The following is a 15,153-nucleotide window of genomic DNA, read 5'->3' on the forward strand; positions in this document are numbered from 1 at the left end:
ATACTTATCCGTTGGTAATTGGAAACACCAAATAAAACCAATGCTATTGAAATCCAAACTTGTGACTCAGCACTAACTTGAATAAAATATGGCTGTACCTCTTGAAGCTAATTTCACACACATAAAACAAATCGTGATGCCATCAAAGCCCTAGTGGCTCTGATTCTGTGGTGTTACTTACAAAACTCATTACGCACTTTGAGTTTCATAGTACAGCGCCTGACACAGGAGAGTTTTACGCCTGTTCATCATCGATTTTGTTTACCTTATCCATTCTGGTTTTCTGATACTCTGTGTATCAATGCTAGGGACCCCTGAGGAAGGAGTGTTTCTTCGAAACATGGACCGTGTTGGGTCCAGTCCACAGGATTATTATGACCAGCTATTTTGGATATTTTTCATGTAGTTTACGTACTTGTTTTTAAGATTTTTGTTTCTATTATTTTAATAAATTCCTGCACCCTGTACATTTTCCTGCAGTATCGTTATTGTTTGCTTGATAAATCTATCAAGACATAAAAAATCCCACACAATTTTCATCCTGGAAAAAATAATTTTATTACTTTCATTCCCATTGTTAGCTGGAAAGTTCAAGAATATTCATGCCCATGACACACATACAGTCTAAAATATTTTTTATAAACAGGTAAAAACATGGGTTAGCATACATTCAAGCAGGGCAATTTAATGTGAAATGCTTTAAAAAGTACTGCAGTAGCCTATTAGCGTGTGTTAACTGTGCGTTAAGGGCAGCATGGTTTTACAAGAGGCAGATCTTCTCAAATATGATCGATTCCTTGTTCTGGGTGACCAAACAGTTGGATATAAGAGGTGCGCTAGATATGGTATACATGGATTTTAGCAAAGCCTTTGACATGGTGCCACATAGGCAGTTGATAAATAAACTGAGTGCCCTCAGTTTGGGCCCTAAAGTGATGGATGGATTAAAAAATGTTTAAGTGGAAGGAGACAAAGGGTAGTGATAAATGGAGTTTGCTCTGAGGAGTGCCACAGATATCTGACCTGGGGCCAGTTCTTTTTAACATATTTGTGACTCATAATGGAGAAGGACTGTCTGGTAAAGTTTGTCTTTTTTGTGGATGATACCAAACTCTGAAATAGGGTAGACACCCTGGAGGGTGTGGATAACATGAGACAGGATTTAGAGAAGCTTGAAGAATGATCTAGTAATTGGCAATGAAAATTTAATGCCAACAAATGCAGGGTCATGTGCTTGGGCTGCAAAAATCCAAGAGAACGGAATAGTATAGGGGGCAAAGTACTTCTGTGTTTGAAAGAAGAGAGGCACATGGGGGTGGCTGCGTCTGATGATCATAGGTAGTAAAGCAGGTAGAAAAGGCGAGGGTCAAAGCCAGAAGGATACTCGGGTGCATAAGGAGAGGAATGGCCAGTAGGAAAAGGAAGTGATAGTCCCATTGTATAAGTCTCTGGTGAGGCCCCATTTGGAATACTGTGTGCAATTCTGGAGACCGCACCTTCAAAAGATGCAAATGGGCTGGAGTTGGTCCAGAGGACTGCTACAAAATTGGTTAATGGTCTTTGTCATAAAGCGTAAGGGAACAGACTTAGAAAACTTAATAAGTGTATTTTGGAAGAAAGGCAGGAAAGAGATGATAGGCTAGAGATGTTTAATTAGCTCAGTGGCATCAAAGTACAGGAGGTGAGTGTTTTTCAAATGAAGGAAAACTCTGGAATGAAAGGGCATAGGATGAAGTTAAGAGTAGAGGTCTGCACGGGAATGGGGATCGCGGGAATACCCCCCCTAACCCACTGGACTCCCACGGGGACCCCCCTCTAGCCAACGGGACTCCCATGGGGATGGAAGGCTTTGGAAGCAGGGTTCGCCCATATAATATAATGGACATGTCAGCCTTAGTAAAAGAGGGGATTTATAAGTTAATTACCTGAACAGAAAACAAAAAAAGGGTTCCACCAAAGAGATTCCACAAGGAAAACAGCAGCGCAAACACAAAAGAAACTGTGGAATTGATGATCCTGTCAGAAGTAATTGCTGCTTTTTATGGGGACGGGTGGGGATGGAGAGGATCCTGACATGGACGGGTGGGGACGGAGAGGATCCTGGCGGGGACGGGTGGGGATGGAAAGGATCCTAGCAGGGATGGGTGGGGACGGAGAGGATCCTGTCGGGGACGGAGAGGATCCTGGCGGGGACGGGAGGGACGGAGAGGATCCTGGCGGGGACGGCTGGGGTCAGAGAGGATCCTGGCAGGGACGGCTGGGGTCAGAGAGGATCCTGGCGGGGACGGCTGGGGTCAGAGAGGATCCTGGCGGGGACGGCTGGGGTCAGAGAGGATCCTGGCGGGGATGGGTGGGACGGAGAAGATCCTGGCGGAGACGGGTGGGGACGGAGAGGATCCTGGCGGGGACGGAGAGGATCCTGGTGGGGACGGGTGGGGACGGAGAGGATCCTGGTGGGGACGGAGAGTATCCTGGCGGGGATGGGTGGGATTTCTTTCCCCGTGCAACTCTTTAGTTAAGAGGTGATAGGTTCAGGCGTAATCTAAGGAAATTCTTTTTTACAGAAAAGGTGGTAGACGCATGAAGTAGCATATGGAGGGTGAGAGGCACCCAGGGTAGTGGCGCCACATCCTCCTCCCTCTTCTCTGCCCCCACCCCATTCGTTCCTTCCCTGCTCCCTTCTTTCCCCGTACCTCTGTAACGTTCCTGGCCCAAGCAGCAACCCCCAACCTACTGCTCACACCGGCGTCGGCTCTTCCTCTGACATCACTTCATAGGCACAGGTCCAGGAAGTGACTCAGAGGAAGAGCCAACGCTAGTAGCTGCTCGCACCAAGAATATTAAAGAGGTGCAGGGGAAGAGGCGCGGGCACACATGGTAATGGGGGCAGGGAAGGAGTAGAGAGGAGGATGGGTGATGGCTGCCCAACCAAAATGGTGCCCAGGGCGGACCCCCCTCTTTACTATGCCACTGGATGCATGGAATGGTCTCCAGGGAGAGGTGTCATCTCTTATACTTGTTCCTCACTAAGATGCAATGCTTACTGAGAATTGGTACATACCTTGGAAGGAAGCCCTGGTCAGCGCACATTTATGATTATTTATAAGGCAGCATTCAGTGGCTGATAAGCTTCATTATCCTTAATTAATATTTATCTGAGTCTTAATTAATGTTTCTAGGTGGGCCTTAACTTGCACATTACAATTTACTGCATCACACTTTTATCTTGCACTCACTCTCTCATGAACAACATTGCAGATTAAAGAGGGCAATTCTGTTCACAATCAACATGGTTCTATAGCTCCTTTGAAGTTCCATTTTCTCTATACCTTGCCTAAGACAGCATATACTAATAGCACCAGACAGGATAATGCTGAGCAAACAAATGATGGGCTAGGACTATATATACAGAATTAAATGTTAATAATGAGGCATGAATTAGTGAATACCTCAAAGCAGTATAAGTGTTTTTCATTATATATTTTGGGGCCTCTTTACCAAACTGTGGTAAAAAAGGGTGGCAAGTCAAATGCATGCAAGACAAAAGCGCATGGACAATTGCGTGAAGACAACTGAGCATAACGACAATTGCGTGCAAGACAACTCCGCACAAGACAACTGAGCGCAAGACAATTGAACGCAAGACAACTCAGCACAAGACAATTAAGCGCAAGTCCTGCGTGCTATTGTTTTGAGCTATAAAGTCCTGCGTGCTATTGTCTTGCACTATAAAGACTTGCTCGCATCTGACCATGCGCGTTTATCTGCGTGCAATTGTCTTGCGCGCAAATGACTATGAACCATTTTAAAGTATGCCATAAATCATGGATCATGAACAACAAGGAATTTGTTTCAAAGTTCAAAAAAGTGCTAAAGACACACATTAAATGTTAAAATTAGTTTATGGTGATGCTGCAGTGACCATGAAGATGGTTTAAAATTGGTTTGAGCGATTTCATAATGGTTGTGAATTGCTTGAAGACAAGGAGAGATTGGGACAAGAAAATGGTGAAAGAGTGAGCAAAATGATTTGATCAAACAAGCGACTGACTATTAGGGAAATTTCTGAGGATCAGAACATCTCTTATGGTTCTGTTAAAAACATTTTAACAACAGATTTGAACATGTGGCGGGTGAGTACAACCTCAGAAAGAGACAAATGGTTTCATCCTCCATGATGACAAAGTCTCTGTGTCACATATTGCTTCTGGTTCATCAATTTCTGTCAAATAAGAACATTATGATGTGTCCTCGTCCACCTTATTCACTGGATCTGACACCATGCAACTTCTGGCTTTTCCCCAAATTCAAAATGACCATGAAGGGTAAACATTTTGAATTGATTTAGGACATAAAGGTATCCACGACAGTGCAACAAAAGACACTCAATAAAGAGGACTTCCAGAACGGCTTCAGAAAGTGGCAAGAACGATGGGATAAATGTGTTCGAAGCAAGAGAGAGTATTCATATAAATAAAGTATGAGAAATGTCCACTTAACTCAATATTGTATTATTGTATTGCATTGTACGAATATATAATACAGTATATTTTTGTGTCACTGTTTAAGGATTTATTTCGGGTGGCACATGGAGTGAAATGTGATGTAAAAGATCAGTCAGTGGGTGAAACCATGTCAGGGATTACACAAAGGAAGACTGTGGGGTGAACCAAAATTCATTGCTTGCTGGACCCCCTTATACTGAATTCACTCCGTATTCAATTGGAGCAAATATTGGTATACTGTATGTTTAATACATTGTCAAGAATGAGTGTTCCTTCACAGTGATTCCAAGTGAGAACAGCAACCCTTGAGAAGGGTTCTTATAGAGTAGAGAAGTAAGGAAATTCTTCTTCACCCAGAGAGTGGTAGAAAACTGGAACGCTCTTCCGGAGTCTGTCATAGGGGAAACACCCTCCAGAGATTCAAGACAAAGTTAGACAAGTTCCTGCTGAACAAGAACGTGCGCTGGTAGGGCTAGTCTCAGTTAGGGTGCTGGTCTTTGACTAGAGGGCCACCGCGTGAGCGGACTGCTGGGAATGATGGACCACTAGTCTGACCCAGCAGTGGCAATTCTTATGTTCTTAGATCTGCAGTAATGGCAACATTACTACATGGCCGCTAATACAAAATATGGAAAAAGCCATTTTTACAGTTACGGTAAAAATGGCCTTAGTGTGCGAAAAAAAATCACATAATATAATGGTAAAACCACTTTTTACTGCAGCTTAGTAAAAGAGTAAAATGATCCCTTTAGTAAAAGAATAAGATTTGTTGCATTTAGCTCCCCCACACTTTTTTTTTTTTAATAAACAAAACAATCACTAAATTTTAGGGCTCCTTTTACAAAGGTGCGCTTGCGGTTTTAGCACGCACTTAGCGCGCGCTATAATGCCACATGCGTTAGCCGCTACCGCCTCCTTTTAAGCATGCAGTAATTTTTCGGCTAGCACGCACTATAGCACATGCTAATCTTGTGTGTGCGCTAAAAATGCTAGCCGTACCTTAGTAAAAGGAGCCCTTAGGCTCACTGAAAAGCAAAGGGAGCTAAATAGTTTAAAACCTTCAGAAAGTCTGAAATCTGAAAGATGATGGAACATGTAAAAGGCATTTATGATTTTAGGAAAATCGGTTATCAGTGCACATTTTTGTTAGCTAATTTGAGGCTATGAGGACCATTTTTCAATAGCAAATCTAAGTTCAACCTTGGACATTTCCTGCATAATGTCCAAGATTGGAGGCAGGGAAATGGCTATTTTTGAACAGGACGTCCAAATATTTTTTTTTCTCATAAATCCCCTACTTGGATGTCTTAGCTACCAAAACGTCTAGGTTACCAAGGTGTCTAACCTTATTCACTATTTTCAGCCCCCCAAAAGTCCAAGGGCTCCTTTTATAAAGCTGCGGTAGAGGTTTCTATCATGGGCCAGAGAGGTAAATGCTCTGATGCTCATACGAATTCTATAACCATTGGAGCATTTACCTCACCAGCTCATGGTAGACACCTCTACCACAGCTTTGTAAAAGCCAGTGTAAGTTAGAAACATCCAATTAGGCACCATTTAGATGTTGGAAGGGCCAGCATTGTAATGGACTGGCCATGTAAACATCCCGATAGAGTAGTGTTATGCTATGAACTTCACAAAAAGGGTGCCAGATATACATCACACCATAACCCCCTTTTAATATATGGTTATCCCTCTAAAACTCCCCCAAACCTACTATACCTACTCCAATAGCCCTTATGGCAGCAGGTGACACGTATAGTATATGGCAGTATAGTAGGATTTTGGTGGGGTTTGGTAGACTCCCTTCCATAAAAAATATAAATAAAACAGTACATACCTGTCTGTAGAACAGCAGCACATGGTATGGGAAAGCTTAGTAGAGAAGCACACTGTTGTCTTAAGTAACCTGATGGATGGGCTAGTGAACCATAGAGAGGAGGACCCAGGCTCATAAACCACTCTAACCACTATGGGCTCCTTTTACTAAGGTGCGCTAGCGGTTTTAGCGCGCGCTACAATGCCACGCGCACTAGACGCTAACGCTTCCATAGAGCTTGCGTTAGTATTTTTCATTTAGCAAGTGGTTTGCGCGCACTAAAAACGTTAGTGCACCTTAGTAGAAGGAGCCTTATATTTATGGTGGAAAGTGTAAGCCCACTAAACCCCACCAAAATCCTACTCTCCTGCCATATAGGTTCCACCCTCAGCCATGAGGGCTATTGGGATGATAGACAGGTCAGTATAGTAGGTTTTGGAGGACTCAGCATAAATTACAAAGGGTATATGGTGAGATGTACTTCTGGCACCCTTTATGCGAAGTTCATAGCAATGCCCTTTAAGGTGTCCCACTGCTCTATTGGCACGTCTGTGTAGCCATTCTATCACAATGCTGGCCCCTCCCAAGTCCAAATGGTCTGGATTTGGACATTTTCAACTTGAACATTTCATTGGTCAAAAATCGTATATAAAGTTATGTGTCCTAAGGACTGGACGTACAGTCAACCTAAACGTTCAAATAAGCACAGTTACTTACCGTAACAGGTGTTATCCAGGGACAGCAGGCAGATATTCTTGACTGATAGGTGACGGCACCGACAGAGCTCCGGTACGGACAATTTTAGAGTGATTGCACTCTAAGAACTTGGAAAGTTCTAGCAGCCACACTGCGCACGCGCGAGTGCCTTCCCGCCCGACGGAGGTGCGCGGTCCCCAGTTAGGATAAGCCAGCTAAGAAGCCAACCCGGGGAGGTGGGTGGGACGCAAGAATATCTGCCTGCTGTCCCTGGATAACACCTGGTAAGTAACTGTGCTTTATTCCAGGACAAGCAGGCAGCATATTCTTGACTGATGGGTGATCTCCAAGCTAACAAAAAGAGGGATGGAGGGAAGGTTGGCCATTAGGAAAATAAATGTTGCAAAACAGACTGGCCGAAGTGTCCATCCTGTCTGGAGAAAGCATCCAGACAATAATGAGATGTAAAAGTATGAACTGAGGACCAAGTAGCAGCCTTGCAGATTTCCTCAATAGGAGTGGAACGGAGGAAAGCTACAGATGCTGCCATAGCTCGAACTCTATGGGCCGTGACAGAACCTTCCAGTGTCAGTCCGGACTGAGCATAACAAAAAGAAATGCATGCTGCAAGCCAATTTGACAACGTACGTTTAGAAACGGGATGTCCCAATTTATTCGGATCAAAGGACAGAAAGAGGTGGGGAGTTGATCTGTGGGGCTTAGTACGCTCTAAATAGTAAGCTAAAGCCCTCTTACAGTCCAAAGTATGTAAAGCCTGTTCTCCAGGATGAGAATGAGGTTTCAGGAAGAAGACAGGCAGGACAATCGATTGGTTGAGATGGAATTCAGAGACAACCTTAGGGAGAAACTTTGGATGTGTACGCAAAACTACCTTGTCATGATGAAAGACTGTGAAAGGCGGATCAGCAACGAGTGCATGCAACTCACTGACCCTCCTGGCAGAGGTGAGGGCAATAAGGAAGACCACTTTCCAAGTGAGAAACTTGAAAGGAGCTGTAGCCAAAGGTTCAAACGGAGGCTTCATTAAGACGGAAAGAACCACATTGAGATCCCAGACTACAGGAGGGGGCTTAAGAGGTGGTTTCACATTGAAAAGGCCCCGCATGAATCTGGAAACCAAAGGATGAGCCGAGAGAAGTTTCCCATGAACTGGCTCATGCAGCAATAGCACTGAGGTGAACTCTGATGGAAGTAGACTTGAGACCAGAGTCAGACAAAGAAAGAAGGTAATCTAACAAGGTCTCCACTGCAAGTGAAGTGGGATCATGATGATGAAGAAGACACCAGGCAGAGAACCGGGTCCACTTCTGTTGGTAGCATTGAAGAGTGGCCGGTTTCCGGGAAGCATCCAGAATAGAACGAACGGGCTGAGACAGAAGAGAATAAGCTGAGGTCAGCCCGAGAGATACCAAGCTGTCAGGTGCAGAGACTGTAGGTTGGGATGCAGAAGTGTCTGCTGATGCTGGGTAAGCAGAGAAGGAAACAGTGGAAGAAGAATGGGCTCCCTGGAACTGAGTTGAAGTAGAAGGGAGAACCAATGTTGCCTGGGCCACCGTGGAGCGATGAGAATCATGGTGGCTTGTTCCCTCTTGAGCTTGAACAAGGTTCGTAACATGAGAGGCAGAGGAGGGAACGCATACAGGAACAGATTGGACCAATCCAGGAGAAATGCATCCGCTGCCAGACGGTGAGGAGAGAAGAGTCTGGAGCAGAAGTGGGGCAGCTGGTGATTGTGAGGAGCTGCAAAGAGGTCTATCTGAGGAGTGCCCCATTGAGCGAAAATGGACTGGAGAGTCAAGGGGTCTAGAGTCCATTCGTGAGGTTGGAGAATTCTGCTCTCCTTGAATGTAGATAGCCTTCAGGAATAATAGGTGATCTGTCGCCCAAGACCAAATCTTTTGGGCTTCCTGACACAAGAGGCGAGAGCCTGTCCCACCCTGTTTGTTGATGTAGTACATTGCAACTTGATTGTCTGTGCAAAGGAGTAGAACTTGAGGAAAGAGAAAATGTTGGAAAGCCTTGAGGGCATAAAACATCGCCCGAAGTTCGAGGAAATTGATGTGATGTTTCCTTTCCTGAGCCGTCCAAAGGCCCTGAGTTTGAAATTCGTTCAAATGAGCTCCCCAGGCATAAGGGAAGGCGTCGGTGGTGATGACTAGTTGATGAGGAGGTAGATGGAACAGAAGACCTCTGGAGAGATTGGAAGATATCAACCACCATTGAAGAGATTGACGAAGAGATGATGTCACAAATATGTGTCGTGAGCAAGGATCCGTCGCTTGGGACCACTGGGTAGCTAGGGTCCATTGAGGAGTACGCAGGTGAAGACGTACGAAGGGGGTGACATGAACTGTCGAGGCCATGTGACCCAAGAGTATCATCATTTGCTTGGCAGAGATGGAGCGTTGTGGAAGCACCTGCTGGCATAGAGATTGAAGAGTCTGAAGACGGTTGGACGGCAGGAATGCTCTCATGAGGACTGTGTCCAAGACTGCTCCTATGAATTGAAGTCTCTGAGTAGGGATGAGATGAGATTTGGGTAGATTGATCTCGAACCCCAGTAGTCCTAGAAAAAGGATGGTCTGGTTGGTGGCAAGGAGCACTGCCTGAGAGGAAGTGGCTTTGATTAACCAGTCATCCAGGTAAGGGAAGACCTGAAGATGATGAGAGCGTAGAAAAGCAGCCACCACAATTAGACATTTGGTGAACACTCTGGGAGAGGAGGCAAGACCGAAGGGTAATACCTTGTACTGGTAATGACAGTGATTGATCATGAAGCGGAGGTACTGTCTGGAGGCCAGATTGACCGGTATGTGAGTGTATGCCTCTTTGAGATCGAGGGAGCATAGCCAGTCGCCTTGATTGAGAAGACGGTAAAGAGTGGCCAGAGAAAGCATTCAGAATTTTTCTTTGACCAAGCATTTGTTGAGATCGTGAAGATCTAAAATGGGTCCGAGATCTCCTGTTTTTTTGGGGACCAGAAAGTAACGGGAGTAGAATCCCTGCCCCTTCTGATCTAGAGGAACTTCCTCTATGGCGTTCAGAAGAAGGAGGGATTGAACTTCTTGAATAAGAAGGGAGGACTGAGAAGTGTTCAAAGCAGACTCTCTTGGCAGACTTTAGGTAGGAAGAGTCTGAAAGTTGAGAGAATAGCCTGGCGGATGATGTTGAGGACCCACTGGTCCGAGGTGATATCTCCCAACGGCTGAGGTACAGAGAAAGACGTCCTCCTATGGGTTGAGGAAGATGGGCGGATGGTAGAACACTGGCTATGCCCTGGAGAACGAAGTCAAAAGGGTTGCGTGGACTTCTGCTGTGGAGGAGGCTTCACCTGTTGCTGCTGTTGCGTCCTAGGGGGTTGCCGTTGTTGCTGGCACTGACGCCTAGGCTGCTGAGGAACTGGTGGTAAGGGTCTAGCCACATAACGGCGTTGATAGGCTGATTGTTGCCGAAAAGGCCGGACAGGTGGAGTCTTCTTCTTGGTTTTAAGAAGAGTGTCCCAGCGAGTCTAATGTGCGGACAACTTTTGGGTGGTGGAGTCCATGGAGTTACCAAAAAGCTCATCTCCGAGACACGGGGCATTAGCTAGGCGATCCTGATGGTTAACATCAAGTTCTGATACCCTGAACCATGCCAGACGACGCATGGCAACAGACATGGCCCTGGCTCTGGAGGTTAGTTCAAATGTATCATATATAGAACGGACCATGAACTTCCGAAGCTGGAGCAGAGAGGAAGAACATTGGTGAAAAGCAGATCTTTTGCAGTCAGGTAGGTATTTTTCAAAAGAAGCCAGATTCTGAATGAGATGCTTCAAATAAAAAGAGAAATGAAAAGCATAATTATCGGACCGGTTAGCTAACATAGCATTTTGGTATAACCTCATACTAAATTTGTCCTTGGCCTTCCCTTCTCTGCCAGGAGGGACTGAGGCGTACACACTAGCTCCCGCTGACTTTTTTAGAGTAGATTCCACCAATAGAGACTCGTGTGGAAGCTGAGGTTTATCGAATCCAGGTATGGGGACGACCTTGTATAAGGAGTCCAATTTACGAGGAGCTCCTGGAATAGTCAAGGGAGTCTCAAGATTTTTATAAAAAGTCTCCCTCAAAATATCATGGAGGGGTAACTTGAGAAATTCCCTTGGAGGCTGGTCGAAGTCCAGTGCATCAAGGAACGCTTTTGATTTCTTGGACTCAGCCTCCAAGGGAATAGAAAGAGACTCACACATTTCTTTCAAGAAAGAGGTGAAAGAGGCAGTGTCTGGTTTAGAGGATGGATCTTGAACCAAAGGATCCTCTTCACCAGATGAACATTCACCCTCAGAGAGAAGAGGCTCTTCAGAGTCACCCCACAGATCAGGATCTCTGATTTGGAAACTTCGATTCCGAGACTCCGGTGTCGAGGGTTCAAGGTGTCGGGATTTACGTAGCGACTTACCCGACCTCAAAGAAGCGGTACCGGTAGAAGTTAAAGGCTGTATGGGTGCCGAAGTTTGGACAGCCTGATGTAGAGCTCTCGGTTCCGGCGCCAGAACTGGCATGGACACCGAGGAAGCTGAATGGACCGGTACCGATAGAGTGGAAGCGGACAATATAGGCTGCCCCACTGTCGGTACCGGTGGCTCAGACCAGACCGGGACTGGAAGGTTCGGTGCCAATAGAGCAGGAAGGAGTTGCTGCAACTGCTCTTTAAGTTGCACCTGAAGGACGGCCGCAATTCGGTCATCCAGCGAAGGCACCGGTACCGCTTTCTTTTTCTGCGGTACCTGTGGTGCCGCTCGACGCCCAGAGGATGAGGAACCCGAGGACGAGGCACTCACCTCTATGGGGGCGGAGCGTTTGCGCAGGCGCCTTGTGGTTGGCAGGACTGGACTTGCTGCCACAGCGACCGGAGGGCGCTCCAGCGGGGAAGGCTTCTTAGCCGGCTTACCTGATTGGTGCGACGCCGGCGCGGTGTCGAAGAAGTGGGTGCCGATTGCGAAGGAGCCGACGCCGGGGTCGATGCCGCAGAATCAGCCATGTCGGCACTGAAGAGTAATTTTTGTTGAATTAGTCTATTCTTCAACGTTCGTTTCTTTAAAGTTGCACAACGGGTGCAGGTGGAAGCCCTATGATCCGGACCCAGGCACTGTAAACACCAGTTGTGCAGGTCGGTCAGAGAAATGGGTCGTGCACACCGCTGGCACTTCTTGAACCCTGACTGAGGGGGCATGAAAGTAAAGACGGCCTCTGCCAAATCGAAGGCCGAGGCCTCGATGATGGCAACAGGCCCCGCCGGGGCGAACCCGAGAGAAAAAAAAAAAGTTTTTTGTTTTTTTTTTACGAAAGAAAAACTAATAAAAGAGAACAAAAGAAGGAAGATACTCTTCCTCACAGAATTTTTGCGAGCGGGAAGGCGAAAAAAGTACTTTTTAACGACCGTTGAAAAGAACGTGTCTTCTTAGCTCCGCGGAAACTAAGAAACTGGGGACCGCGCGCCTCCATCGGGCAGGAAGGCACTCGCGCATGCGCGGTGCGGCTGCTAGAACTTTCCAAGTTCTTAGAGTGCAATCACTCTAAAATTGTCCGTACCGGAGCTCCATTGGTGCCGTCACCCATCAGTCAAGAATATGCTGCCTGCTTGTCCTGGGATAAAACAATTTAAAAAAAAAAATTGGGGGGGGACCTCTACCGGTTCAGCTTTTGAAAATAGACATTTCTGTACTTCTGACTTTGGACGTTTAGTGGGAAATGTCCAAATTTGACTTAGACATCCTTTTCAAAAATGGCCCTCCATGGTTTCTTGTACTCTCATATTATCTCTAATTGGCCAGAAAATAAACACCCTGGAATAGAAGCCCTAAATATTAATGAGGCCAAAGCCTCTTCTTTCATCCTTGAAACCAATGTGCTTTTATCTCAATTCCTACCTTGCTGATCTCCAGGAATTTCTTTGTTTCTCCCTTTGTGGATGCTCTTGATGGTTTCTTGAAAAACAAAGCTGCTCTGGACCCTCTGAGCTTATAGGGAGGAAATGGTGGGACAAGGGACCCTGTTTGGGTCAGTTTGGACTGAAACAACTGATTGATGATAATGTTTTCACTTGCTGAGGAAACAAATAACATAACATATAGGGAGTAAACTACATATTGCATAATTTTCTGTGATTTTGGAGAGTCGGCATTTGATGGAGAAGTTGCATGCTGCTGCAAATATTTTCTTTCTAACATTTTCATATTGAAACGAAAGTATCACCAATACATTCTTAGAAGAATGAAAAGAAATAGCCTTCTCAAAAACTGCAATAAATCTAATGCATTAGGTCCCTGTCAATTTTCTGCGACATTATCCAGATAGTGCGGCTGAAAATTCTTACAGATAATGCCAGAGTGGAATGAGGGTGAGGGTAGATTGTGGTCGCTCCTCCTAATTTAGGAGATGTTTTATTAAGCTGCTGCCAAAAAGTGAACTTAAGGGGGGATTTATCAATGAGTGTTAAGAAATTTAGCGCACACTAAGAATTAGTGCACACTAAACACTATGATGCCCGTAGAAATATAATGGGTATCTTAGCATTTAGTGCATGATAACCATTAGCATATGTTAATGCAGTTAGTGCATGCTAATCGCTTAGCGCCTGTTGATGAATTCCCCCCTTAATGCACTCTTATGTGGGTCTTTCCAGAGTATTAAGGCCATTTTTACCTCAGCCACAAAATTGCCAATTTTCTATTTTTCCTGCTAATGGTCATGAGCTAATGTTCTCATTAGTGTGCGGACTTTTTAAAATTACTGCATGAGCACTTATCACCACTCATTTTTCAATGGTAAGGACTCACACTAACTATAAAAAAGAGATGAGCAGGGCAAGACTATCCAAATGGCATGCAGTAGTGTAGATGCACTAATTGGTTATCGCAGCAATGCCCACTGTCTGCCCATGACACACTTCCTCAAAAACAAACAAACCCTTTTAGCACACAATTAGCACATACACACATTTTTAGTTGCATTAAGCATGTGTTAGCGCCTAATAGAACTTAGTAAAATGGCCCCAAAATTGACATTATTTATCTGCTCTCCATATAGTAGCTTAGGCCTGCAAAAAAGACTGTCCTTATTTAAACCACATAGCTATATGGAAAGCGGATACTTATTACTAGAATTGGTAGAGCTGGAGGCAATCACTGCTGTCCATAGTCCGCATATCCGGATAGTGGCACTGAATATACAGAATATATTTTAAAACACCAATATTAACCGTGAAAAGGAAAACACTGAAAGCAGTTCTTGAATACTAATCCAAGAATGTTTCTTGTACAGCAAAACCATTTACCATTCTTAAAAATTGATTTGGGCAAATCCAGGACAGATGTAAACACATTGAACAGGTAAATTGATTATAAACACTTTAACAAGTCATGCAGAACTAGATTTATTAAACTGTGCCACCACATTAGCATGGTCTAACATGCATTATTATCAAAAGGTCTGATTTCATGCAATGGGACCTTTTTAATAATAGTTCATATTAATGCAGTAACACACTATATAATGCTGCTAGGTACATCCTTAAATCTAGCCTATAGTTATTTTAATTTTCTATGAAGGAACAAGAGTAAGAAACATGAAAAAAACAACTTGCAAACATAAACATGGCAGTTTCTATATTGAACATACTGTAAGTACTTAATTGCTAACTTTAAAAAAGAGATAAGAAGGACAAGGCTAATTTGGAGGGGGGATTTGCTCAATCTAATATTTAAAAGCAATATATTTTTCTCCCTCTCCCCAATGTTGGTAACGACGATCAAGTGTTTTGTCTGGATGGGCTTCTCATGAATCCTTTTAGATTCTCAAGTACCAGAAAACAGAATGATAGATGATGACAATTCTAGACCCAAGACCTTAACCTTCAAAGAATGAAAGATAGATGTTCCATCATTTACCTTCCTATGAGAAAGTCTGGATAGCATAGCCTCTTTCCTGTAGGAGTGTGCACTTTTTTGTTTGTGATTAATGCAATTTTCTCCTGAAATAGACTAAATAACAAGCTAATAGAAAAAAGAAATAGAAAACAGAAACAAAAAATGTAAAATCCACTCTTCCCCAATTTGTCCTATGTATTTTA

The 15,153-nt window shown here is 44.5% G+C and overlaps 1 protein-coding gene across 4 annotated transcripts in view; it reads right to left on the reverse strand.

The window, feature by feature from the left end:
• Positions 1–15,153, reverse strand: part of MYO16 (myosin XVI) — a 709,054-nt gene that overhangs the window by 210,760 nt on the left and 483,141 nt on the right. For all 4 annotated transcript variants that reach the window (XM_033949922.1, XM_033949923.1, XM_033949921.1 and 1 more), the window contains one exon: positions 12,953–13,128. In XM_033949922.1, the coding sequence (XP_033805813.1) occupies positions 12,953–13,128 (176 nt within the window). The remainder of the gene's footprint in view (positions 1–12,952; positions 13,129–15,153) is intronic.

The sequence above is a fragment of the Geotrypetes seraphini genome, chromosome 6, assembly GCF_902459505.1.
Source record: "Geotrypetes seraphini chromosome 6, aGeoSer1.1, whole genome shotgun sequence".
Classification (NCBI taxonomy): domain Eukaryota; kingdom Metazoa; phylum Chordata; class Amphibia; order Gymnophiona; family Dermophiidae; genus Geotrypetes; species Geotrypetes seraphini.